The 26,716-nt window shown below is 39.7% G+C and overlaps 1 protein-coding gene across 1 annotated transcript in view; it reads left to right on the forward strand.

Annotated features, from left to right (window-relative positions):
• Positions 1-26,271, forward strand: part of CALD1 (caldesmon 1) — a gene marked incomplete at its 3' end in the record, with an annotated part of 117,968 nt that extends 91,697 nt beyond the window's left edge. The window contains exons 6-14 of the mRNA XM_010285001.1: positions 4,838-4,989; positions 9,712-9,967; positions 11,587-11,727; positions 19,331-19,374; positions 19,467-19,545; positions 21,827-21,964; positions 22,931-23,026; positions 25,830-25,913; positions 26,238-26,271. Coding sequence (XP_010283303.1) covers positions 4,838-4,989; positions 9,712-9,967; positions 11,587-11,727; positions 19,331-19,374; positions 19,467-19,545; positions 21,827-21,964; positions 22,931-23,026; positions 25,830-25,913; positions 26,238-26,271 — 1,024 coding nt within the window. The remainder of the gene's footprint in view (positions 1-4,837; positions 4,990-9,711; positions 9,968-11,586; positions 11,728-19,330; positions 19,375-19,466; positions 19,546-21,826; positions 21,965-22,930; positions 23,027-25,829; positions 25,914-26,237) is intronic.
• Between the last annotated feature and the right edge of the window lie 445 nt (positions 26,272-26,716).

Consider the following 26,716-nt stretch of genomic DNA (forward strand, 5'->3'; position numbering starts at 1 on the left):
TATGTGTTTAAAATGAAGTAAATGCTTAGGTATTTTGTTCTTTTGGGGCTTTAGAACGAAGTCCTGTTTGTCTTAGAACAAATATTTCAGGAAATTCAGTTCAGTCAATAATGCAATGATGGTTTGCACCCTAGGGATGAATTTTTCAGGACTGCATCAACTAATCATCCTTCCCTGGTTTCCTCCCACTTTACTGTGAACTTTTTCCCTATGACTGAGACCTACTCTAATAATAATAATAATAATAATAATTATCGTCATCATCTAGGCCCTTTGGCCATCTGACTGCCTTAACTAATGATTTTCCCCCAAACTGCAATGTCCCATGATATAAACTGTGCATACCCAAGATTCTTCTTTTGTTTTAAAGAGAAAATCTACAAAATTTACTGCATTGCATTTCCACTGTAAACACAGGAGCTGGTGCCATGGTGTTTTACTGTATGGTAAGTAAATAAGATTTGGGAACCATTTACTCTTCAGGTTACAGCTGGACATAGGGAGCCGTGTCCAATGCTGTGTAGCAACCATGCATTTGGTTCAATGTAACAGGTATCAAGAATACCCCCTGATTCTAATCAGACATCGAGACTGGTCAGGGCCTTGGAGGTTTGGACCCATCTGGGTTCAGCCAGGTCTGTGTGGCTTAAAGGCAGCCACAGCACAAAGGTCTGGTAATAGGCAGCTTGCTGCCTCTCCAGCTGCCTGGGAGCATTGAAGGTTGTAGAGGGTCCAGTCCAGGGTCTTTAATTGTTGCATTAATTCAAAACATGGTGTAGATGCTTAGCTCACCCTCAGAGAGTGATGAAGGCAAATCATGTCACAAGGTTTTATGTCCACTTGCCTGGCTTGATCATCCAAGGTATGATATTTTGAGTAAGGTGCACTTGAGATTGAAGAGGTAAATGAAGTGATGCAGATGGTTATAAGAAAGGTTCCTAATGAACAGGGAGAGAGATTGGCAATACTAGAGTAAGTTATTCTAGAAAGGGGAAGAGTTAATGAGATCTAATGGAGATATTTCAGAATTATGGACTAGAAAAACTAAACACTCTAAATTAACCCAATTGTGAAAGCAGAGGAGTTGTGCAAAAAATAAGGGATGGATTATATTAAGAGCTCTTCATAAGACAGAATCAGCTTGTAACATTCACCATTGCACACAATCTTTGAATATTACAAGTAAATGTAAAAATGTGGCTGTAACTGGCCACAAATATTGATTGGAGGTGGGGCAGATTTGAGACACAACTGTCCTGCTTGTGTTTATGTGGAGCTCAGTCAACTCTCACTGGAGCTCTCATCATGCTTCTAAACCATAGCCACAGGGCTAGATTATTCCAGGAAATTGGTAAGACTCTTAAAAACTTGCAAAGTTAATGCTTCCTGTTTTGGATGCTCAAGCTGAGACAATTTAAGAGAGTCCTGCTTTTAGTTTATTGCAATATGCATCCACCGAAAGGTAAATCTTTGCATTTGTATCAAGCTGAGCATTCAAAGTGTTTTACTCAGTTTTGACAATCTCAATTTGCTTCTTGGCTTGTGAAGAAAAATTTACAATCTGAGACCCCAAACCAAGTTAAGCTCAGGCTCCTATCTCTACTCCTTCCCCCCACATCAAGGACATACAAATTCAATGAGGCCTATTTCCGAACCATATATGCAGTTAAGAGGATGGCGGTGTATCATGAACAAGATCCTGAAGGAATACTGTATCTACGTGATCAAATTTTGCTTTTGCGATTGTGCAACACAAGCATGTGTCCTTTCTTACTGTGATGAAAATCTGGCCCTCAAACTTCAGGGTTTGATCAAATTAGCAGGCAAAATCTGTCTCCTTTTCTGAACAGCCCCACAATTTTTGGTTCTCAAAAGCGGCCTGGAAAGTTCATAAGAACAAGCTTTCTCATGATGTGAGACTCCTGGTATTTCCTGCTTCCAGTTTGGCTAGACGTGCCGCAACAGTTGCTTTTCTCATGGTATTTGGGTATGATAGTTGGCTGTAAATGGAACCCCTAGACCCAGATGCTCACAGGTTTTAAGTCACCAAGTAATTGAGCCCAAATAAGGAATCAAATTTGCCAAGTGGCCCCAACCTCAGTAACTGATTCACTGTGGTCTGAAGGTGTTCAGACTCTAGATTTAGGAATCTCAACTCTCAAATATTATCATAACACCCTAAGAGGAAAGAAGCTGTGTAGAGAAAGATTAAAATATGAATAAATAAAACTGGTAATGAGCTAAACATGTTTTTGGTCATGTTCTATCTTGATTTGATGGTCAAGATTTTTGAGAGCATGTGAGCTGTTTTCAGTTCAGCTAATACCACCTGCCTACTCCAACTGGAGTCAGTGTAGTCCTTTTTACTAAATTCAGCAGAAGCTGAATTAGCCTGTAATTTAGGGAAGCACTAAGACAAAGAAAGTACTTTTTCTGTTGCCTGACATTGGAATGGGACATAATGGTTTCTGCTTCTGTGCTAATCAATCTCTGTTTTAACATTAAAATTAGTAGGAGAAGGATTGGGCCCAAAAGCTGTGAAATGTTTCTGTAATATCTTGTTTTATCATCTTTTTGAATGAAGAGGCCAAATTGTATTCATGGTTTTCTCAAATGCAGTCACGTTACCATAAATCTTACTGGCTTCTGAAATGCTATTTCCTAACCTATTAATTTTTAAACTATATTGTTTTAATATTAGTTTTCTCAGTGATTTCAATTAAGATGTAAGAGATATGACCCTCCCCAGTGGACTTCAGTATATCAGGCAGCTGGAAGTTTTGGCTTTTTAATGAGACTTAGAAAGGTCTTGATGAAAATCTCAGCAAAGGAAATCCTATGCTCTCAAAATCCCAACACAGACATCCTGGCATGCGAAATCTTGCAACAATCAACATTGCCGGTTTCAGTATCACCCTGACTGGGACTAAAAGTTTAGGACATTCCTAACAGGCAGCAGAGATTTTTGCTGTGAACATGATCACTAGCTACAATCTTGCCCAGACTTGGGAGCACGCAAAAGATGTTACTGTCCGATGGCATTCATGAGGCTCAATAAATAGCCCTGGTTGTCTCAGCCCAGCTCCTAGAAAACAGAAAACCATTCCTTGAGGCTGCTGGTAATAGTGGCCTTGTTTGCTAGCAATTACAGCATCATGGCCGAAGAATGCATGGTCATGGAAACTGAGCTTCCTTCTTGTCCGTCAGGGTGCTTCTGCCTGGTCATGGCTAAAACCCGTTGGCAGTGGGGAGTGGGGAAAGTCTGCACTGCCACTGCCTGTTCTCAGGACAGAGAAAATGCCTCTGTGTGTTGTGGCCAACATCCCTCACCAGTGGCAAATTTGCTCGAGTAGTTTAACCATCCAGTACTTGCTTGTAGTTTGTGCCACCTTAGCATTGTCCTTTGTATCAGTTTCTGTGAGCAAGAAAACTGGCCTCGGGTAAGTCAGAGGCTAACTTTGGGTCTTCACTCAGCAGCTTAATTCAACACCTCTTGAGTTTGAAGACTCTGAACTAATCCTTTATTGGTAAGGATATTACATCTCCAGAAGTTCTCCTTTGATGAGGAAGAATAGAAATTTGATTTGATTTGATTTGATTTGAGGGTGGATGTGTGTATTAGTTTTTTTATTTCAAGATGCAGCTTGGAATGCCATAAAAGCAGTTGTGTTGCAGACAAGATTGTTATGAAAGTTCTTTTTCTTTCTAGTTAGCAAATGGGATGGCAACAGGCTTCCAAGGGACAAAAGTATTCTCTTTTCTAATGGTCTTCATATGAATTTTTCACAGAAGGTATTTCTTGCTTGCCAGCTAGAATATTCCTCTGACATGGTAGATCTGAGGGGGGAAAAAAAAAAAATTTGGAGGTAAATGTTTCATCTTCTGCTGCTGAAAGTTTATTTAGGCTGGTAATCTAACTAGCTGAGTGGGAATAATTCCACCTGAGGATAAAGAACTTAAATCAGTCCATATCCTCCTCCTCTTCTCAGAATGAAGCCATGACTCAGCATTCTGAGATCAGGCCATCTGTGGTATTGATAAATACTTCAAGCTCATAACTCTGAAGGAATACTGGAGAGTGAAATCCATGCACTAAATATACTTGATTACTATTAAGAATTATAGGACAAAGCTTTGTAAGGATAGAGGGAATTTTTTGCTCTAGTGATTCCAGATAGAACTTTTGCTTTTTCATAGGATTAAATATTCTTGTCTGATAACACTATCCATGACTAGCCCCTGGTTTGATTGTGCTTTTTATCAGAGTAAGTTTTACTCTGATGTAAAGATAATTTTGTGTTTTGCCCATTATTCCTACCATACTGAAGTATCTATCTGCTATGACACAGGAAAGTGTGTGAACTTTGTCAGCAAACTTGACAGTTGGTGAAGGTTATGTGTTATTTCTGTTGCTCCAAAGCCCTAAACCTTGTACCAAGAATGTATCAACAAGCCTAGTCCCAAAGAGTTTGCAACCCAGAATCTCAATAGGGAAGAGATCTGGGGTGCCTCAGTGGGGTGCAGTTGTAGAATGAAGAAATGTGGTAGCGTAGTCCCATGGCTGCAGCAAAATTTCACAGAAGACTGAAAATTTTATTCAACACGTTTTCATCTTGAATTCAGATCAGGATAGCAGAGTGGTGGTTGGTCACAGTTTAGAGTTTTACAGACTACTTCTGCCATAAAGCACATAAACGTTTTGAAGACAGTTGCTTAGTTAATCGTTAATACCAAGAAATTTGTGTTCCTCAGCTGTTACTTAAAATGCCTCATTGTGACAACTTTGTTTGTTTGTTTGTTTCTTGTTTTTGTTCTGTGATTTACGGTATTTCCTGAGCAGGTAAAAGATGACAAGGATAAAGGAAAAGCACCTAAAGAGGAAATGAAAAGTATCTGGGATCGTAAGAAGGGAGTTCCTGAACAAAAGGCACAGAACGGAGAACGTGAACTCACTGCCCCAAAACTTAAATCTACTGAGAATGCTTTCGGGTAAGTCCCAAGTGGGCGTTGGACTTGCTTATGTTATAGCAGAGCAGGGGCCATCTCTGGGTCTCTGCTCAATAGCCTTGTAGCAGCTGAGTAGAAGACTGGGGGTGGCAACATCAGGAGAGGCTCTAGCATTCATTGGGTTGTAGGTATGAATTAAGGCTCTTGGTCTACTTTCTAATGAACTGCCCCCACATTGTTGCAGCAACATAATGAAGTACAGAAAGCAGATGTAAATAACCTTGCTCCCTCAGCAGAGACAAGTGGCTTATTTTTCCTCTGCTGGGGCTTTTCTTCCTTGAAGGACATTTATTTCCAATATCTGCACAGAGGCCAACAGTGACAACAACCCAGATTTTGTGTTCTATAATTTTTTAAGTCAGGTCTTAACCTTTACTGAAGTAACCTATTTCCGGTTACCCACCTGCTTTTACTCAGACTCTGCATATCAGTATGGAGCACAATCCAGTTGGTAGCTCTTGAAAGAGGTCGTCTCTTGGTTTCAAGGCAAACCTTGAAATTAATGGCTTCTCTATAAAAGTGACCTATTGCTTAGCTGAAAACCTTTCTTAGCCAAAATACTCTATTTTTTGTCTTTTTATAAGCTATATTACTCTTTGATTTTAATTTTTATTTTCAAGGAAATATTAGCCTTGTGGTTATATTGGGAAATTCAATGAAGGTAACAAACTTCTAGTGAAAAGTTTATTAAAAAAGGATTCTGCCTGCTAAAAGGAGGGGATATATGAAGCAGAGCAGAAGTTCTTCCTTTTAGCAGAAAACCAGGAATTGAATAGGTTAGAAATCGATTTTTTTTTTCCCTTCTGCACCTCTCTCCCTCTTTTACATTGACACAGGCAAAGAAAAGGTTAAGCTCTCCAGGCACTTTGAGAAATCTGTGCATGGCAGATGGGATTTGCTGTTATATCTCAGCATTCCCCTTGTGATTCTTCCGGGAAAAACAAACTTTCTCAAAATAAAATGCAGTTCAAAAGTCCCTGGAGACACCCTGACCTAAGGCCAAAAGACAGACAGAGATGGAGATGGAATAGCAGGAAATCGGCCTTGTTCAGAACTGTCCTGTTTCATGACTTGGGTCACATTATCAATAACACGAGAATGGTTTTCTAAAAATATTTTTGTTGTGTTTTCATTTGCTTTACTTCCTGTGGGAGACAGGCCTTAGTGGCAACAAGTAGATTTGAGTTTCCACTCCTTTTTTTCTCTTTCTGTTTTTCTTCTACTATTTCCCAAATGTGGGAAGAAGCCTGTTTAATAGCCTTCTATCAGCTGAGTAGAAGACTTGGGTTGGCAACATCAGCAGTGGCTCTGGTGTTGGGTTGTTAGGTATGAATTAAGGCTCTTGGCCTATTTCCTGATGAACTGCCCCCACTGTTGGGCTTTGTTTGGAACCATCTTTCTTCTTATTTGCATGTGAACGTATCAGATACTAGTTAGGAAGCATGTAACTTGGCTAACTCTCAGCGGTAAGGATTGAAAATAATATAGGGTAGTGGAAGCTAAAGAAAAATCTTATCTGTGTCTTGTTTGTCTACGTCAGTCAGTAAGAGAAATACAGAATTAAAAACTATTTTATGGCTTCCCCTTCCCACCTCCCCTCCCACCTGCCTTTCTCCCTATTCTCATACAAGACTGCAAAAGTCTTAAATATGATGCAAAATGTTTTTCCACATTGTTCTGACTTTTTTGGCTCCCACAAACCACTTCTTTCCTTTTCCTCCTTGTCTGAAAGCTGGCAACTAGCTTCATTTCTTAGCACCAAAGAGGTGCTTACGAAACTCTTCCTCCACCCAGCATCTCAGTACTGATTTCCCAATGTCAACAGTAGGGAACAGAGATTCCCAGAATCTGTTGAAACCAGAGGAGTTTGGGAGGTGGAGGAAAATAAGGAGAACTACTGCCAGTTTATTGTTAGCTAATTTGGATTACGCAGAACCAGTAGGGGAAGTCCTGTAAGCTGCATGTGAATAAAATAAGCTAGAATCTTTAAATGTCCTTCTTTGTACAGAAGACAAAATAGTCACCTGAGGTCTCCAAACAAGAATGTTAAGACTAGAGTCTACCTTTGGCTTTTACCTGTTAAAATCTGACAGTAGCTGTTAATTTCATTGAGGCTGTCTGCACTGAAGTCACTGAGGACTAATCTTGCTCTTGTGCTGATATAAAACAGTGTGACTATTTATTAAGAGAATCTTGGTGAATGTTATTTTCTTAGTTCTGTTAATTCTGAGGGCTGGGTATTTGCCCTTGCCAGGGATATCATCATGTCTATCAAAAGTGACCACTTGCATCATCTTTGGGCCTGAAGCTTGCAGGTCTGGGTGGGCTGGCAACACAGAGGGGTGGGTAAAAAAGAATTAAAAAAAAAAAAATTAGTGAGGTTCCTGGGATGTTTCGTATAGAGGCTACAACCTTGCAATGAAGCAGGAAAGCCTTAAAATATTTAGTGCCTTATAGAGGCTTGTGGAGTGTTTTGGTTTCCCAGTACCTCTACAAACTGAATCAGAGGTATTTCAGGCTGGACACGCAAAATCATACCTCACACCTCAGGTATTGGTCTTCACTTTGTTTTTGAAAGGGCTAAATGAAATTTCAAATAAAGTTTCCAGTGTTTCCTCACAATGCTTTAGTTAATTGTATATGATTTTTTCATTAAAAAAAGCATGAGTTCCTTTTTTTAATTAGACGTCACTACCTGGTGCAAGTCCTTATTCGTGACCACTTGACACTTATGGTGGAGGGTGACCTTGTGGTTCTACTTTCATGGTTTAAGCGATTCCACTGCAAAAACACATTCAGGAATAGGGCCTGGAGCAGAAAAGATTGTTATAAGGTGATATTAGGGTAATATATATTATATACTTGTAACTCTAGGTTAAAAATCAGGCATGAGAATGTACTGAGGGTACATACATTCACAGACCTCTGGGACATTTTTTTTCTTTATCTTTGCTTTGTGATGTTACGCTCTTACATAGAAAAGACTTTCTAAAATCAAGTAAACACATTGCAAAATAAGTCTCAGGTCCTACTACTTTAGTGTTGAACTTGCACAGATGAAGTACAGTGACTGAATTCACATAATAGCATCAATTTGGTAATGCTATTTTGCCATATGTTTTTTAATGATACAATTCCTAAATCATGCATATCATGCTAGAACTGAATTTCATCCAATTTGGTAAAATCATGTTGGGGCAGAGGACTCTGTCTTAGTAGATTCTATTGTGATATTGAAACCACAGGTAATTCAACTTTGGTCCTACAGCCTGTTTTGTATGGTTAACTCCATCTAGATGAGGCATCTACCTGAATGAAGAGCACTTTTGCAGGATTTGATGTGATTCCCGGATTGCAAATTTATGATATTTGTTCTTCATGTTGTCATCTCTAACAGTTATTGTTATTGTTGGAATGCTTGATTTGTACCGTCTTGTGGTATTATACTCTGAAAAACTCTGGTTGCATTAATGAAGTCATTAATATCCAGCTTTTTTAAATGCCAACAGAAAAGAGCAGGAAGTTTTTTAAAAAAATAATCTGTAAGTACATTCCATTTCTGTATCTTGTGAATAGCACACAGATACTTCTAAGGTATCTATCTCCTTGTCAGCAGTAATATTGGACACAGTCAGGGAGCAGACATTTGTCTAAACACTGGTATGGTAATTGTTTAACTAGGTGATGCTATCTGGCTCTGTTGAAAGTAAGGACTCCACCTATGCAAATTCTTTGGGTTGTTTTTTTTTTTTTTTTTGGGGGGTGTATTCTTTATTTCTGCCTCATATATTACAGATGGATGGAAAACTTCTGGTTTTCTCTTGTGGAAAGTTGCCATTAATAAATAATTTCCACTTCCTTAGTAAAAAGTCACATTTTCTGTGCAAAATATCAGCAAAAGCTCTGATGTTCATACAGGCTGGGAGAGTTCAAGTCATAGGTGTTATAGATGAGATAGGAACCTTTTTAGGTTTTTAAAACACGGTTGAAGCTGTTCTCCCCCGTCTCTTGTCTCCTTCTGTTTTCCCCAGATAAATAATTTGTTGTGTCCCCAAAGATGCTTGTCTTTTTCTAGAAGGTTTGTAAAAAATACTTGCTTTTGAAAGCAAAGGATTAGTGCATCTTTTATTACACAGGACATAATATTTTTGCTATGAATTTTTTTATACGTAAATTTATCTCATTTAAAATCGACAGAGAGGGATTAGTTATGGCTTTCCATTGCTTTGTTTTCTGCTTCAAGTGTAATATCCTCTTGGAAGTGTTTCCTCTGTACACAAACTGCAGAGCAGAGGCGTGAAACTGCAACAGTTTACTGTATGCCATAAAGACGGTGATGAGATATGATACCTCTTGCTGAAGTTACATGAGATGTTAACTATTTCAAGCTCAGTTACTGAATTCTCTTAAAAATGGAGGTGGCCTGAGTTCTCAGGCAGGGTGGTGCAGCTCCTGTGCACACAAGCACACGGGAGACTCCTTCCTCACTGGCAGTGGATGGGAGAGGCGCTCCTTGTGGTAACCCAGCCTACTAACTCCTGATGAAAATGTTTTGGGCCTGCTGGGGTTTGCAAGGAGAAAAAGCTGTTATAAGGCAATATCTCTGAGCTCTCATGTTGCTGATGTGAGTGTGTGGCAGTGGGTGGCTCTAGCCGGGAAGGGAAAACTCATGGTGCATCGCCTTCCCTTTCATTTCTTTCTCAGCCGTTCCAATTTGAAAGGGACCGCAAATGCTGAGGAAGCGAAGCCGGGGTCTCAGGTCGAGGCTGGAAAGCGGCTAGAAGATCAGCGTCGTCGTCGAGGTGAGAACGAGGAGTTTGAGAAGCTGAAGGAGAAGCAGCAGGAGGCGGCGGCAGAGCTGGATGAACTGAAGAAAAGGCGAGAGGAGCGCCGGAAAATCCTGGAGGAAGAGGAGCAGAGGAAGAAGCAGGAGGAGGCTGAGAGAAAAGCCAGAGAGGAGGTAAGTGTAAAATATGAAGTATTGGACTCTGTTTTTATTCCCTTGTTGTTACTACTTTACTTCCACTGGCTTTGCATTAGTTGATAACTCTTTACAGCAGTGTCTGCACAGACACTTCTAGGCAAAGATGCTGGTGGGGCTGGAGGTCGATATGTCTGTATCTAACAACAGGGCAGAATGAGGCCATGGGAGACTGGCTTATAGGTGAGGAAGGAGTGTGCAACAACGAAGGCAAGACCAAAGCCAAGCGTACGGCCAAAGTGTGCTTCTCTTTCTTGGACCTGATGTTGCTGTGTGGGGAATTGCTGCTGTGGCTTTGCTTCAAATTTCATCATTTTTCTGGGCCCTCTGGGTTCTGTGCTCTTCTGGGCATCGCTGTTTCTTAGCATCTGTTGGATGATAGTCTGTTGCAACACGTCTTGATTTCAAACATGTTACCCAGTGTTAAAACCACCCTGTTTTTTTAACCTTCAGATTTAACTGCAAGTATGCCATATTTGATATCAAGTGACCGCATCACATAGATGCTCTAGTGAGGACCCGAGTTAAAATGTGCAGCCATCCAGGGTAGAATGAAACGTTGCAGTTCTAGCCTCAGGAAAGACAAGGCTCCCATAAATGTCTTCACAAGTCAGGATTTCATCTGTGATAGCTGTGAATTTCTAATCTTCTTGGGCATGCAAAGTGTTGGGGACAGTGTTATAGCCACAACGTTCTTAATTTATTTGGGGTGTCTTTTTGACGTTACACAAATTGAATTACAAAGTGTATGTCAAAATTCATCTGCTGTAGATGAGCTGGAATGCTAATGTTATATATAGTTATGATGGGCTAGATCTCATTAGGAAGATGTTCTTGTCTTTTAAATATTGAGTACCCAAGCACATCTGTTTGCTTGTACTTCCTCTGCCAAGGGACTCTATAAATAGGATTTCCAAATCTCTGGTGCGTCATTTAGGAAACTTACTTGTTTGGAAAACAAATGGTAGATGAATAATAATAGTGTTTGGCAGCTGAATGCCAATTGCTTTAATATACTAAGTTCTTTACAGCAGAAATCCATAGATGCTGAGATTGCACAATACCTTGCTGGTCAGACCATTGTGTTGTGCTTTGAAGGCTTCTGGTTTGACTCGTAGCTTATGAACTAAAAACTCATGTTACCTCTTTGGAGGAAAAACTGTAAGCACTTAATCTTCACTTTTTTGGGGCACGTATTGATTTTTCCTTGTGAAATACTAACCTTGGCACAATAAGTGCCAGACTAGATGGACAGAAGAACAGTAGAAAGATGATAGAGGAGGATACAGAGAAACTGAATTTAAGTATTTTTATAAATGTGCTTTTTTCTCTCTAAGTGGCATTATATGGCAATAAATCTGGTGACCTCACTGTGAGGAGACACTAAAGCAACACAGCCTATCTGTCTTCCCTTCTTCCTTAACACTGTGATCGATTAGGAGCAATATGTTTCTGAATTTCAGATAGGTCACTGAACTTTTTTGATTGGCATAAGAATCTATTCTTAGCAAATTTGGTAAATGTTTGCAGGACTGCAAAGCCCTGTAAAGTTGATATAGTTTCTGAAAGAATAAGTGACCATTCATATTTTTTTTAAGGAGGAAAAGAGGAGGATGAAGGAAGAAATTGAAAGGAGAAGGGCTGAAGCTGCTGAGAAACGTCAAAAGATGCCAGAAGATGGCATATCTGAAGACAAGAAGCCATTTAAATGTTTCAGTCCTAAAGGTTCATCTCTCAAGGTAACCTCCCCACTAACATCTACATAGTACATAAAACGTAATGGGTGTTGCAGTCCAAACCAACAGCCAAAGGCCAAAGCAGTGGGGGAATACTTGAAATCAGACCTGGGACAATGCTCTGCAATAGACCTTAACCTGAAACCTTTAGATGAAAGACTTCATTCGTTGGGATGAATGAAAATTAGAGATCCTTTCTAAAAATAGAGTCTACACTGGGAGTTACCTGTTCTTGTTGATGAAAAATGTCCAAAAAGGATGATCACCTTCAAGAGAAAATTATTTTGGAAACTTAGAGCTGTATTGCTGTGTTGATTTTCAATGTTAATTTGTTACAGGAGTGCTTTGTGAATTGCAGTAGATAAAGATCACAAATGTTCTTTCTCTCCTTCCACATCCACAATTATTTTCTTCCTTGCCAGATTACTTTGTCTTTAAGCATATTCAGCCTAATCATCATTAATTGAAACTGCCCCATATGGGAGTTCTAGCTTGTGTCTAATCTCCCTAAAAATAACATCTAGAAGTACTGGGCTGGATTTCATTTTCTTACATAACAGGAAAAAACCAAAACATTCTGTTGCTGCAGGGATTTGAGTGGTCTTCTGTGGCCTTTATTATATTGAAGTCAGATAAATCAATTAAATGGCCTTTCAGCATTGAAGAGGAATCCTGGCCCCAAGAAATTATTGGGAGCTTTGTTTTGGTATTCAGTCTTGTTACTTTCTCAACTGAAGCTCAAACTACAAATCTATTGATTGTCCTCAACTATCTTTTCCTTTTTGTATTTTGTGTCATTAGTCATTTAAGAATCCAAAATATTTGTTAAAAAAAGGCCCCTTAGTGGGCATTAGGAGAGAAAAGAACCAGGCAGGAGGTTATCAGGTAGGAGCTCATTGGGCCATGGAGTGGATCTCCATGGGATTAAGAGCTGTATTTGTTGAGTGACAAACTGCATTTGGTCAAAATTACATTTCTGCTCACAGAGAGCTACACTTTGAACCCATCTGGAGCTGCAGCCCTATACTGTTTTGGGTCCAGTTCTAGCAAACACAGTGTCCAAATGCTTTTGACTGGACTTACCTTTGACTTCAGACACCTCTGAACTTGAAATACAAGGACAGAATACATACAGCTGTAAACAAAGCCTGCCAAGCTTCACGACTTTGTCCTGTTAGATAAACCTGGTCTTGCCATTTTGGTTGCAAAAGACCATGTCGATAACAGACACTATAAATGTACAGCTTCTTCCCAGCTCTCCTGGGAGGGCTTCTTTTTCTTCTTTCTGTTTGTTGGGATGCCTTTTATGACATACATTTGGAGCTTTAGTTCCCAGATGACTCAGAAGAGAGGAAGTTATACTTGAAAACACATAATAGAAAGATATAGATCATAATTTTGGGGAGAGTGGGAAAAAACACTGGATTTGGCAGGAGGTTAATAGTTTTCAGAGAACTTTTGGACTGATGCTACACTGTTTTACTAAGTGTATTTTTAGAGGAAAGCTGGAATTTTCCAAATGTCGTTAAGCATTCAAGGTCCAATTTTCTATGATGATAATTGCTGCTGCGTTTTATGGCTTGTTAGGTAGAAGTTGTTTGTTTCAAAAACTGATATGTGCAACTTTCTACACATTTTTTCTCTTACTCGGTTTCTCTCTCTGAGACATTGGTAATACTGTACATATTCCAGTCCGGTGTCTGTGGGTGGCCAGAGTAGATATGTAATGCTGTTGAACTTCACATCCTAAACAGTTTCTTGGCCTTCTGTGGGCAATAGCTGAGGAGAGAATAATCTCATTTAAATAACCTGATGTCAAATTTAATGTCAAACTCCAGTTTTTAGAAGACAGTATATTTTGTTACCTTTCATTTGGACAGACTTCTCAGGCTGGTCTAACCTGGTTGGTACACAGATTTCTCGTTACCTGTTATGCACTGCCCACGTTGTCTTTTGACTTGTAAAGCATCTGGCACATATTTTCTCCCTTGATAAATGTATCATCTGGTTAGATGTGTCATGAGTCATGTGAGAACCCTAAATGAACAATTGTGGGTGGGTGGAATTAATAATAAAAAAAGGGAGGCTCAGTATTAAAATACTGAATGATATATGTGCACATTCTGACTTCTCCTAGACAACAATGGCAAAGCATCTTTTTCTCCTTCCTTGTCCTTCCTCATGTGATAAGTTTTTGGGAAGAAAAAGAAATTCCTGGGAATGACTTTGATGAGGGAAGTAGGGCATGCTGTTTACAAAGCGAACTACAAGAACAAAGGAAAGAAAGGAGATAAACTGAAAAGGAGCGTGGCACATCACCATCTTACAGACACTGCATTTATCCATCAGGCAAGGCATGGACTAACATGACATGCAGACTCAGAATTGAGAGACCAAGGTGTGCAACTCATGTCCATGTATTACATGGCTCATGGATGCACATATATAAATGTATGTATGCAAACACAGACATAATATACATACATGCTTATATTTAGAAAGAACTACTGTGGTTATCTAGTCTGGCCTCTAATAAATCTCAGCCTACACAGTGTTGACAAATCCTGTTAACTGTTAAATACAGTATTTCCCTGAAACCCGAGACACTACTTCAGCAGAGCTGCTACGGCAGCATGGAGTCCTCCCAGTGACAGCAGCAGGGCTAGTCCTTTCTGAGGGGACAGTGGAAGCATGCAAAATAAATACAGGCCAAGTTCATCTCTACCTCAGGGACAGAAGCAGCTTGTGGACAGTAGTGGCAGTACCAAACCTCTGTTTGGATTCTGCCCTCTCTCTTGTTTGTTTTTTTCTTTTTTTTTAATGAGGACAAAGACTGGAACGACAACTTGTGCTCTCCCGTCGCACTCTAGCTCATGCTTTCCCTAGTTTAGTTCACACAAATTGTGCTGCAGTAGAAGAATGAGATTTCCTGCATAATTTTTGTTCACTTTCCTTTTTAGACAAGTTCATTCCTCATGTTTTCTTTGGGAAGGTGTGTTACTGACTTCTTGTATGACTATTCTCTAGGTTAATCAGGAGAGAACAGGATATTTCAATACTAAGTCTCCTCTTGGGGGTGAGCTCCACCACTACAGAAACACAAAAGCAGTTAGGCATTGAGGGGAGGAAGCAATGGCAGGAGGCCGGAAGCCTGGAATGTCTCCTGTCTTTGCAGAAAACGTCTCCTGGGAAACACGGGCTGATGTGGCAACATGCACTCTCTGCAAGGCAATGCTGATAGCTAAGCCAGAAGATAGAACTTTTCAGGGCTTGAGATTTTTTTTTTTTTTTCTTTCCTTAAAGACCTGTCTTGTCCTATCTTATTATTGCTCTTAATACCTGACAGCTGGAACAGTGATGGACAAGATTAGACTACACACAATCAGTTCTTTCTAGATGAGCTACTTCTGCAGCAGAGGGGAGACAGAGTGGCAAGAACAGGATTTGTCTGGCAGGTAAACTGGAGTAAATCAGTGTACTTTGCACAGATGCTGCTGAAGCAGGAAAAACCCTAACTGTGCTTAATGAAGCAAAAGAGCACATGAGCCACTCAGGGAAGATAGGAGAAGCCACTTCACTCCCAGGGACTACCACTCAAAAGGGATTTCCAACAGGTTCTTCCACCTGTTGGATATGAGGCAAAATTTTAATACAGGGATTTCTGTTTTGTGCATGCATTTCTTATTCCCTTTCCTCCTTGATCCATTTTTTGAGAAGAGTTTTTCTATATCTCGGTCTGCAATGCTTTCAGTTGCATAGTATCTAATACACAACTTAAAATTCCTAAGAATCATTTAATACCTTTGTATGAAACAGGTTTTGCTGGGAATATCCAGATGTTTTTTGTTTCCCAAGTCATTGGCTCAAATTGTATGTTAACTCATTCCTCTTCCATTCTGTTTCTGTTCTTGGATGATGTACAGATGGAAGAAAGTGTGCTTTGACGCCCACACTTTAACTGCATTTTTAGTAGGCAAGAAACTTCTTGCACATTCAGTGAACAAAACATGTCTATATAGTATTGAATGTGGATAAATGCATACATATATCTTTGTATAACATCTTGCTTAATTTATTCCTTGCCAAATGTATGTGCTGGCTCCGTTGAGTAAGGCCCTAATCAGGTATGAGACTCCACATGGTTTTGATTTATGTCCATTGATTTCATTTCATCTGACTTTACCAGCAGAAGGGTAGGTGTACATCTAAGCACTTTGTTGTACAATCTAAGCTGCTTTGGTAGTTACTAGAGAGAGTGAGAGCCACCTTCAGTGGACAAGCAATCCCACCTTTCCTAGGGTGAAGTGAGCTCCTCTGTCTCTCCACTGACTATAGAGGGAACAAAAATGAGTAGTTTGGACTAAATGCTGAACTTCCAAGCAACTGAGGTTAGGTGGGAGAGATGCAGCCTGAGATCCCATGTTCTTTCTCTCTGCTCATAGTTTAATTAGACGCTGGCAGGTTGACTTTGTAGTACTTGTGTGTTCTGTGTCAGAGGCTTTGGAAAGTATTCCATGGTGACAAAACACATTCCTGAGCTATTTAATAAGATCCCATTATGATGAATGCAGCAAAAGATTATTCTTATTTCTTGGTCCTAAACTGAGGTAATATCTTGGATTTTGTGCTAACCACCTTGCTTTGCCTATTTCTCTTACAGATCTATTTTGTAATACTGTTTACTGTATGTGCCAAACATTCTAAATTCTTTGCATGGAGTTTGTGTGGTGTGCAGTGGATAAATGAACTTTAGATGTTGCTGTGCAGTCTAAATGTATTTGACCTATAAGTTGAATATACGTGTCTGTACTCTAAGTGTATTCAAAGTATGCTTCTGTTCCATGCATACTGTGTTTTGAGGAAGATGCTCTAGAACAAATTCTCATACAAATGTGCAGAAAATGTGTTATCCATCCACACAAGGCACCTGCTTACTTGAGAAGAGGACCATGTTCAGCTCTGAGGGCTGCTTCCTAACTCTGTTTTCCTGTTTAACTTTTTTCCTGGTTTGCTTCCTCACTCTCCTGTTCTGAACAATCCCTGACTTATTCCTGATACCACAGCAGGTCCTCCGACAACCACTGTTTCCAACAGGTAAAGACTGACCCCATGTCTTTTTACCCCAAGAATGCATGTCCCTCTTCCCCCCAACCTATCCCTCTCTTACACCAGTGCCTACCGAAGCCAGGTTTTCCTGCTGTGTAGAAACATCTCTCCTTCCTGAACATAGGAAGACTATAAAGATGCTACTGTTAGCATCTTTTAAGCATCTTTTAAGATCTGCCCCTTTTGTAAGAATTCAAGTAGAATCTCAGTTCATCTGAACTAGAAGATACTGTAAATTAATTATTATATGGTTACCTTGAGTCCCGGTTCTTTGAGATAGCCTGTATTGTTTGTCCTTGGTGCCAGCCAGGGTTTCACTGATGCAGTCGGGAATTACCAGTTGATGCAGAGCAGGGAAGAAGCCAGCAGCTCTTGTTGGTCTAACTCATCATTTTGATGTATTGCGGGTTATGACCCAGAAATCAGCATGGTGGGAAACTTCTACTATGCCATAGTCGAGGCGAGGTGATGTGTTTAAAGTTACCGTGATAGATCTGTTTAGTCACTTTTAATCAAATTATTTATTTGCTCGTTTTATGGCAATGCCGACTGTATTTCCTCTGGGTGAGAAACTAAGCGTAAAGGCTGGGGAAGGAAGAGCCGCAGCTCCAGACCAGTATGGATGCGCATGGCTCTTCAGCTCCTGCCTGGTGTATTGCTGCCACCTTGTGACAACAGTGCGTTGAAACAATTGGTACATATCCGAGCAAAGCCCATCTTTTCCCTTAGGACAGTATTTACAGAATCACAGAATCGTTAAGGTTGGAAAAGACCTTTAAGATCATCAAGTCCAACCGTTAACCCAACACCACCATGCCCACTAAACCATGTCCCAAAGTGCCATGTCCACACGTTTTTTGAATATTTCCGGTGATGGTGTCTCCACCCCCCCTCTGGGCAGCCTGTTCCAATGCTTGACCACTCTCTCAGTAAAGAAATTTTTCCTAATATCTAGTGTAAACCTCTCCTGGCAGAACTTGAGGCCATTTCCTCTTATTCTATGGCTAGTTACCTGGGAGAAGAGACCAACACTCACCTCACCACAACCTCCTTTCAGGGGGTTGTAGAGAGCAATGAGGTCTCCCCTCAGCCTCCTCTTCTCCAGACTGAACAACCCCAATTCCCTCAGCCGCTCCTCATAAGACTTGTTCTTCACACCCTTCACCAGCTTAGTTGCCCTTCTTTGGACATGCTCCAGCAACTCAGTGTAGATAATATATTGGCAACTAAAACTGTCAATGTAAATTATTCTGTATATTGTATATATATATTTTTTTAGAGCTTCAGAGGTGCCTTTGAGCTGGATTGATGCTAGCCAGAGTTCTTCCAGTGAGCTTGTTTGTAAAATTCTGCACTGAAGTGAACTGCCTGAGTTTTTGTTTATTTGGCCTTGAGAAATAAAACATGCATGCCCTTTGATGGGATTACTGTGGGATTTAGTATTCTGGTACAGCCTGGATGCTAAGGACACCGAGGAGAACTGTCTAAAGGAATGGCTGTCATTGCCTTATTTTAAAGGCATGAATGCAACAGCAGTCACTGTTAAAGTAGCCTGAAAAGTGACAATCCACATGGAGACCAGGGAATCTCCAGCAATCCACCCAGGTTGATTAGTAGTCATTTCTATACCCAGGAGCTGCTTGTGTATATTTTACTCTCGGGTGAAACTGTAAAGTTTGGGACAAGAAGTGGAACAAGGCAATGTGGAAGAGACATGAGGAAGTTTAAAGTATTTCTTGACCCAGAATGCAAATAGACACCCTGCTATTGTGAAATGTTTTAAAACTTTATTCAGCGATGGAGCCTTTTTGTTTTCAAATTATAGAGAGATTTAGCATAAGTCTTATGAGACCTTCATGATTCTTTTTCCCTGGAAACATTATAATATTTTCCTACACAGAGTAGAAAATAATGATGAAATGTAAGATACCAGTTTCTATAATAACAGCTGGTAGATATTGACTCAGCAGTGACCCTGCTGAAAGTCTGATTGGTTTTTTGGAGCTCAAATTAAATTGTCAGTGTCCTGCAAAACATGAGAGAGGGTATGTGGCTGAACTCCAAACCTGGCCTAATCTGATGCCTCAACTCAGAAAAACTTTATTAAATTTGCTATCTGTCTCAAGAGATACATACTTGCTCTTATGTGGGAGATATGAGGAAATTTGACATAAATTTTGTGAATATCAACCCTTTCATAAGACAAACTTCCCCCCTTTTCTCCTTTCTATATTGGTGGTTTATTCTCTTACTACAAACAAGGCACAGAAGAAATATGCAGGATGCAAATATTAATGCAGAAAATATATCCATCTTATGAATCTGTAGTGTAATAGACTTCTAACTATAAAATCTCTCTGTGTGTCTGTGGTGATTTCTGTCGGAATGCATCTCTTTCAGATTGACCTTTTGACATTTAAAATGACATTTTAGTCTGGCTTTGTACAGGTTACCCTTTTATCAACTTTAAACTTATAGGTCTTGTTTCTCTCTTTTCTAGATAGAGGAGCGAGCAGAATTTTTGAACAAATCCGCTCAGAAGAGGTAAAGCAATAAGACAATATGTTGAGTCAAACCAGCAGTGTTTAATTGGAGGGATTAATAATTTCTTTCGCCCTTTTTTTGACTTCTTACAGTGGTATGAAACCCACCCACACGACAGCAGTCGTCTCAAAGATTGACAGTAGACTTGAGCAATACACTAGTGCAATCGAGGTACGTTAATTCAAGGTCATGATGGCTCTAATTACTAATGGCTTTTTGGACTTTAATCAACCTTTGGCTTACTGTTCAAGAATTGCAGGGTTTTTTGGTCACAAACTCTTTTTCAATGTGACTTCAAGAACAAAATGTTTGAGGCACACCTATAACCAACATCTAGGTATAGAGCTAAACAAAACCTTGGGTTCATGTCTTCCCTTTCATGCTACAATTTACTCTGTCTGCTTTGTAAGCTTGGAGTAGCTCTTGAAGGACTCAGTCAGCATCTCTTGAGTGACAGTTGCATCCTCCTCTTGGCTGATGAGAGTACTATCAGCAGAGAGCTGATAATCATCCTTAGCAAAGCTGATTTAGCAGCTTATTTAGAAGAGCAAGGAACTGAGCCTGTGTTGCCGGCTGCCACTTCAGAGTGAAGTTCCTTGGCAAAGAAAGACACTTTAGTGAACCAGGGAGTGAAGTAGTGACAAAAGAAAAACAGAATCAAAATAAAATGCAGAATTTGACTCCAGGTGATTTTGACAAGTAGTGGCTAATAATGTTCCTTGAAGCCAGAATTGAGGGCTTTTTCTTTTCATAGTCCAAGGAAAAATAGGTGTTTGGGTTTTTTTGTTTTGTTGTTTTGTTGGCTTTTTTTAGCTGTTTTTATAAATCAGTGAGTATAGGCGATGTGAAAGCTACTGATTAATATAGCAGACCAACTGGACTGGGTTGGTAAGTGTCATGGGAATAGAATAGTATAAAAAAGGGGTATTATGTTGATAGCTGTGATTGAGGTCTAGCACTACTTCTTTCCCTGCTGGATTTTTTGTTTCCTCTTGTTCACATATAGAGTCTAAGCACGGTATTCCATTAAGGTATTAATTGGCTAGGCTTTATTATCTTTTTACTTAAAGGAAACTTGAGTAATTAAAGATCAATTAACAAAGTCTTTTTTCTGTGACTGCTGTCTGTTTAACCTTTCTGTTAGGAAACCTATCAGTGCTGGACAGTTTTATACTGTGTGTCAGTTCCCGAAGAAAAAAGTGCAGGCATGGCAGTGCTGAATGTTCAGGCTTGCCACCAGCACCTATGCCAAGCTGAAGGTAGCTCTAACCCTTCCATCAGGGCTGAATGTCAGCATGGCAACCAGTAGTCCCCATATCATCAAAATAGGAGCATACAGCTTCTGTCCTTCCACTTCACTCTGCGCCTTTTCTGGGTGAGGCACCCTAGATTGACCAAGGGCTTTAATTTGGCACTGGGGTTTGGTGTTGAACCCCTTAAGGAGAGTGGACAGATTGGAGCTAAAGCTCAGTCTGTCATAAGAAATTTATGTCATAGTGAAGTCAGGGTTTGTCAACCCACAAACACTGGGCCATCCCACCCACCAGCTTAATTAGGTTCTCCAGTATTTTCAGTAGGGCTGTGTTAAGGTCCTGAGTTTTTATGCTCCGTTTAGATATTAAAAAGTATAGCTCTACAGCAAGGGGCAGGCAGTGCAGCTTCACAGCCATATACAGCTCCCATCGGACCTGAAATTATTCCTCTGCTGAGTTTCTGATTTTTTCAAAAGTTGTCAAATCTGACTTGCTTTGCAACTAGAGAGGCAAAGCCTCAACTCATACAGGTTCTTGTTCTCCTCAGGTCTGTGTTGTGTAAAATGTACAAGAACTTTGAAAAGAAGGAACAGGAGTAGTTTGGTCCAGTGTTTTTGGTAACCATGCAAAAGACACACTGCCAAAAAAATCCCAATCCTCCAACCCCCCTACTCTTTAAAAAATACCTCATTCCAAATATACTGTAATTGCTGAAATTTACCCCTAGAATCCTGAGTTGTGAGGTTAAGTTGTCTGGGACAGATGGAGCAGAGTCTGATGCTCTGATGGATGACAGAGCAGCCTTTCTCCCCTTCCTCTGCATAAAGATTTCCTTAGTAGTGTCTCTGAAAGAGCTATGCTTACAGGATGCAGATGCTAAAACTTGAAAGAGCACAAATGAAAGCCTTAGAACACTTGTGTGCAGAGCTATGGCTTGCCATGGGCTTTAGAAATGGAACAGATGCAAAAATCTAAGTGATTGCAGTTTTCATAGCCGGTCGTGTCAAGGGTGCAACTGCAAATCAAAAGGGGAAGATTCTCAGTGGCATCTCTTGAGTTGGGTACTCCTTTACATCTTTGCATGATCATCGCTAGAACCACTTACAGCTGCTGCATTCCCCAGCATTGCCCCAGGGTCAAACCACCCTGCAACTCCAGCACTTACTGCCAAACACCAACTGGCCTCAATTCTTCTGCAGGGCACAAAGGCAGCAAGACCAGCTAAGCCAGCAGCCTCCGACCTTCCTGTTCCAGCCGAGGGTGTCCGTAATATCAAGAGCATGTGGGAGAAGGGGAATGTTTTTTCATCACCTTCTGGGACGGGAACACCAAATAAGGTATGTGTTTAATTTTATACAGTGATTATAAAGAATTATGTTATGGACCTGACCTTGCCATTTGTGTTCCCATGAGTAAGCCTGGCTGCTCCTGTTGCCATCACTGGTGAAGAATATCCCAAAGGATCCTGAGGTCCTCAGAAACCCACAAAATTGTGTGGCTGCAATACTGAGTATAATGGAAGAATTTAGTGACATACTGAGCTAAGTTATGAGACATTCCAGAGCCACATCAGATATCTTAGATAAATATATCTGGGTAGTTCAAGCGGAGTACAAAGAAATTCTTTGCGTTGGGAAAGATTCTTTTGACAGGGCAGAGGAGGATTAAATAGGCAAGATAATGACATTTTATAGATAATGCATAGAAGCATTTTTGAGATCTTTATGTTTTCTATGTAAAGACTTAAGGTAACATTTCTTTTCTATAAAGAAACATTTCTTTCTTTTCTATAAATTGACATTCCTTTTCTATAAATTGATGAGAGTTGGTGAGCATTCATCATAGCCAAAAAACTGAGCCATGGATTGAAGGAGGTTATTACAGATAGCCATGAAAGTTCAGTAATTTGTTCTAATCATTTAAAGATTTATTTTAATGATTTAAATTTTAGGCCACTTAAACTTTTTTTTTCAAAAAAGCATATAAGAGAGGAGTTAACAAAACAAAAATGTAGTCTTAGACTGGTGTCTCTTCTTCTTTTAGGCTAAATATTTTTTTCCTTGGAGTTTGGGGTTATGACAGAAACAGCAAATTGATGTCTAACATTTATTCCTGGATTAATAGTACTGTGTAGTTCATAGGGACAATATCTTCAGAGCACATAGGATGACTCTTAGCTAGTCATAGTCTCAGTGAGGACCTCTATATTAAACTTGGGCTTGGCTTTGTTTTTAAATCTAAACTGTGGAAAACATAGCAAAAGCTATTCTGAAATATTCTGATTAGATTTTATTATTTTGCAGGAAACTGCTGGCCTGAAGGTTGGTGTCTCCAGTCGTATCAATGAGTGGTTAACCAAGACCCCAGAGAGCAACAAATCACCCGCTCCAAAACCTTCTGTAAGTAAACCTGCAACAACCATCTCTTCTGTTAGGTGGGTTCCCTCCTGGGGCAGAGGGTGGTGATGGTGCTTCCTCAACCAGCTGATGGTCTTTGGAGGAGCCTTGCTGCATGTCCTCTCTTGGAGGTTCACAGAGGTCCTCTGGCTGCTAACTCCTGGGTAGTCCGAAAAGAGAGAGATGAAACAGGGAAGTTCTCACCTTAAAGCTTAGGGGTACTTTAAAAAGACAGTGGTCAGAGAAGCACTTCTCTGGTAGAAAAGGACATTAATTTACCACCTGTGAAGGGCCTGTCATTAATTTAGAAATTAACAGCCATAGACCTTGGAAGAAACACTTGTGCTTTGGTCCTTACCCTACAAAAATCTTCCAAGTATATTTTTAAACAAAACTGAAATATTTTAATCCTTTAAGAGCCTAAATGTAATTTCTAATGAAGGCCCTTTAACATGCCCATAACTTCAGCAAGGATCAGAGCAGAAAATGCATAAACGTAATAAGATGGGAATATGGGAAGCAGATGTGTGTATGTGGGAAGGAACAGAAACAGGTAATTGTGAGGTGGGGTAGGGTAGGGATGAGGAACTGGAGCTGTAGGTGTCCGTATTGGAGAACGACAGGGCATCACTCATGGTGTTATTCATTCAACTTTGGGATTTTATTAAAGAACTGGTTTCTTCCCATATCCTCATGTAATATTTTTCTGCCAGTCTCTTTGCCCTTTACAAAAGATGCAGCCTGACAAACTTTTTCTCAATTCACACTCCTATTTGTCTGAAAGAGGAGCTTGAAATTTGCAGTGTTAGTCCCTAATGTCAGTATTTAATGGTAGCTACATAGAGATTGTGTCCTTTTGTCCTGAATATAAAACCAAAAGAAGTCATTGTGGTCACTGTATTTAATCACAGCTGCTGAAAAACAGCACAGAATCTGCCTCTAGATTTTCCTTTCTTTCTAAGTTACCTCTTTCAGACAGCATAAAACTAACCTCTTCGTTTTCCCCTCAGCCAACTACTCCTATCTATGTCTTCATTTCCCTCTTTCTCAATAGATTGTTCTTTCTTCTTTCAATGTCTCTGCTTGAAGGAACCTGTCCTCCTCCCATTCTTCTTCTTTGGGTGTCTGTTTGCTAAGTTGGTCAGGTAAACCTGTTTATAATGCATCTGTAATGTGTGATATTTCCTTTTTTTTTTTTTTTTTCTTTAACCAGGATAAATCAAAGGGAAACCTAGAATTTCTTAGTTAGCAAATAACTTCCTATCCCCATCACATTCCACCAAAAAAAAAGAATTGTTTGAACCTTTTGTGACCATCAAGATTCTTGTGGTTTTTGGAGCAATAGTCACTTAAAAGTAGAGGGAGCAAAGATCTCAATTAGTTTTATGGTGGACCTAAATTACAGATCCCGAATTATTTCAGGATTATGGAAGTGGTTTTGTGATAACATCTACCACAAGTGGTTTTCTGATAAGGTCCACTGCAATTTTGCTGTTTTCTTCCTTCCTCTGTTACTGCCAAAATCGCTTTCTGAAGTACAGAATTGACTTAAAGCCTTAACCATCAGAAACCTTCTTTGGCTGTAAATTATGATCAATTCTAGAGCATCTCTGTTGGGTGCAAATACCTCTTGCAGAAATCACATTTCCATTCATCACTGGACATTTTTCTATCCCAAGTTAGAAATTCTTTTGTGCAGAAAACTACCTATCTATGGATGGCAAGAACAAGATTCTGGAAACCATGCAGGACCTGAACACATTTGAAAAGGAGAATACTTTTGTCCAAAATTGTTTCAAGAGTCTTTTGTTTGCCAACCACAGAGGTAGATACCAATCCAGCTGTCCTTAAGCAGGTACATTGCTACTAGTTTGACATATGTCAACATGATTCGTAGCCCTGCTTTTCCCCAAGAAGCAGCTTGACATTTTTATTGTTTTGCTTAAATTTTCCGTATATTTTCAGAGAATATGATTACTTTTTAATGACTATACCTCCCCTTTTTTTTTTTTTTTTGTCAGGCTAGTGATTAGTACATGCTAAGGTTTTAAGAATGCAAAGAAATTTTTCACAATGAGGGTGGTGAAACACTGTCACAGGTTGCCCAGAAAGGTGGTAGATGCCCCATCCATGGAAACGTTCAAGTTCATATTGGATGAGGCTCTGATGAACTTGATCTAGTTGAAGATGTCCCTGCTCACTGCAGGGGGGTTGGACTACATGACCTTAAAGGTCCCTTCCAACCCAAGGATTCTATGATTCTATGACATGAAGGACTACAGTGTTAAATCCTGAAACCTGTATTTCAGAATGCAGCGGAAGATCTGCTTTTCTTTTGTATTAGAAGTCCTACTCTATTTTTTCCACAGTTTTTAATTAAATATTTTGATTCTGATCTAAAATAACTGAGACAAGCTACTTTTGAATTCTTCCCTAATACAAATACTATTTCTGAAGAAAAAAAAATCTGCAAAAATTGGAATTGTCTTTCTTAAAAACACAATGGTGCAGTAACTTTTCACTGTATTCCTTAGGATGAACATAATAAGTTATGTCCATTCTGTGCAATGCTAAATAGATGTAGCAGGACTGTTTTTTGTTGAAAGGCATGTATATGTGTGGAGTGATTATGTGAAGTGTCATTCTGAATAGCTTTATAATTGATAGTCAATGTAATATTTACCACTGGTGGATGCTCCTCAACTTTTCTTACAAGGAAGTTGCATTCTAACTTTTTCTCTAACAAATTAAAATAAACCTGAACTAATGTTGGTTTCTGTTCTCTGACATTCATCTAAAAATGCAGGATTTAAAACCAGGAGACGTATCTGGCAAACGTAATCTCTGGGAGAAGCAGTCAGTTGAAAAGTCAGCTGCTTCTTCTTCTAAGGTAACACTTCAGTGCACTGTTAAAAAAATATTATCTCTGTGGGAGTCTTTCTAGGGGGAAGGTGCCATTTGCCTTCATACGGTCTCTCTGTTGGAGTTAAGCCTCTACACGTCTTGTGTTACTAACCTGCCTTTTTATCTATAAAAGAAAGTACAATGAGGTGCAGAAAGCCACGGGCAGCATGTAACTTTTATATTCTTATTTGGCAGGGCTGTGTTGCGTGTAGAAATCTGTCCTTTGCATGGAGTTGATTTCTTTCCTGTTATAAATAGATATATTTTCCCACAGTCAACTTTAGTAATGGTTTATTACTTTTTCAAACAGGTATCAGCTATGGGGAAAAAATCAGAGACTAATGGTAAGTAATTCTAATAATATACCTGCATATTAAACAGAAACTTTGCCACATTTTTGTACAGGGATATCTGTGTTTTAAGATTCTACAGCTGTTAATGTTGATGCAAAAAAAACCCCCTATTTTCTTTTGCCTTTCAAAAGGTCCGTTGCAAAATCATCAAAACATGAATGTTTGAGAAATAAACCTAAATCATCTTTCTAGGAGGACTGAGGACTAGTAGTGCTCCAGCCATGTTTGCAAAGCCTTGTTCAAGTGACACAGAATCACAGAATCATTAAAGTTGGAAAAGACCCTTAGGATCATCAAGTCCAACCATCAACCCAACACCACCATGCCCACTAAACCATACCCTGAAGTGCCACGTCTTGTTTTTTGAACACTTCTAGTGATGGTGACTCACTAGATGCTGACTCATCCTTAGGCAGCCTGTTCCAATGTTTGACCA

This window comes from Phaethon lepturus, unplaced genomic scaffold (assembly GCF_000687285.1).
Source record: "Phaethon lepturus isolate BGI_N335 unplaced genomic scaffold, ASM68728v1 scaffold19164, whole genome shotgun sequence".
Lineage (NCBI taxonomy): Eukaryota > Metazoa > Chordata > Aves > Phaethontiformes > Phaethontidae > Phaethon > Phaethon lepturus.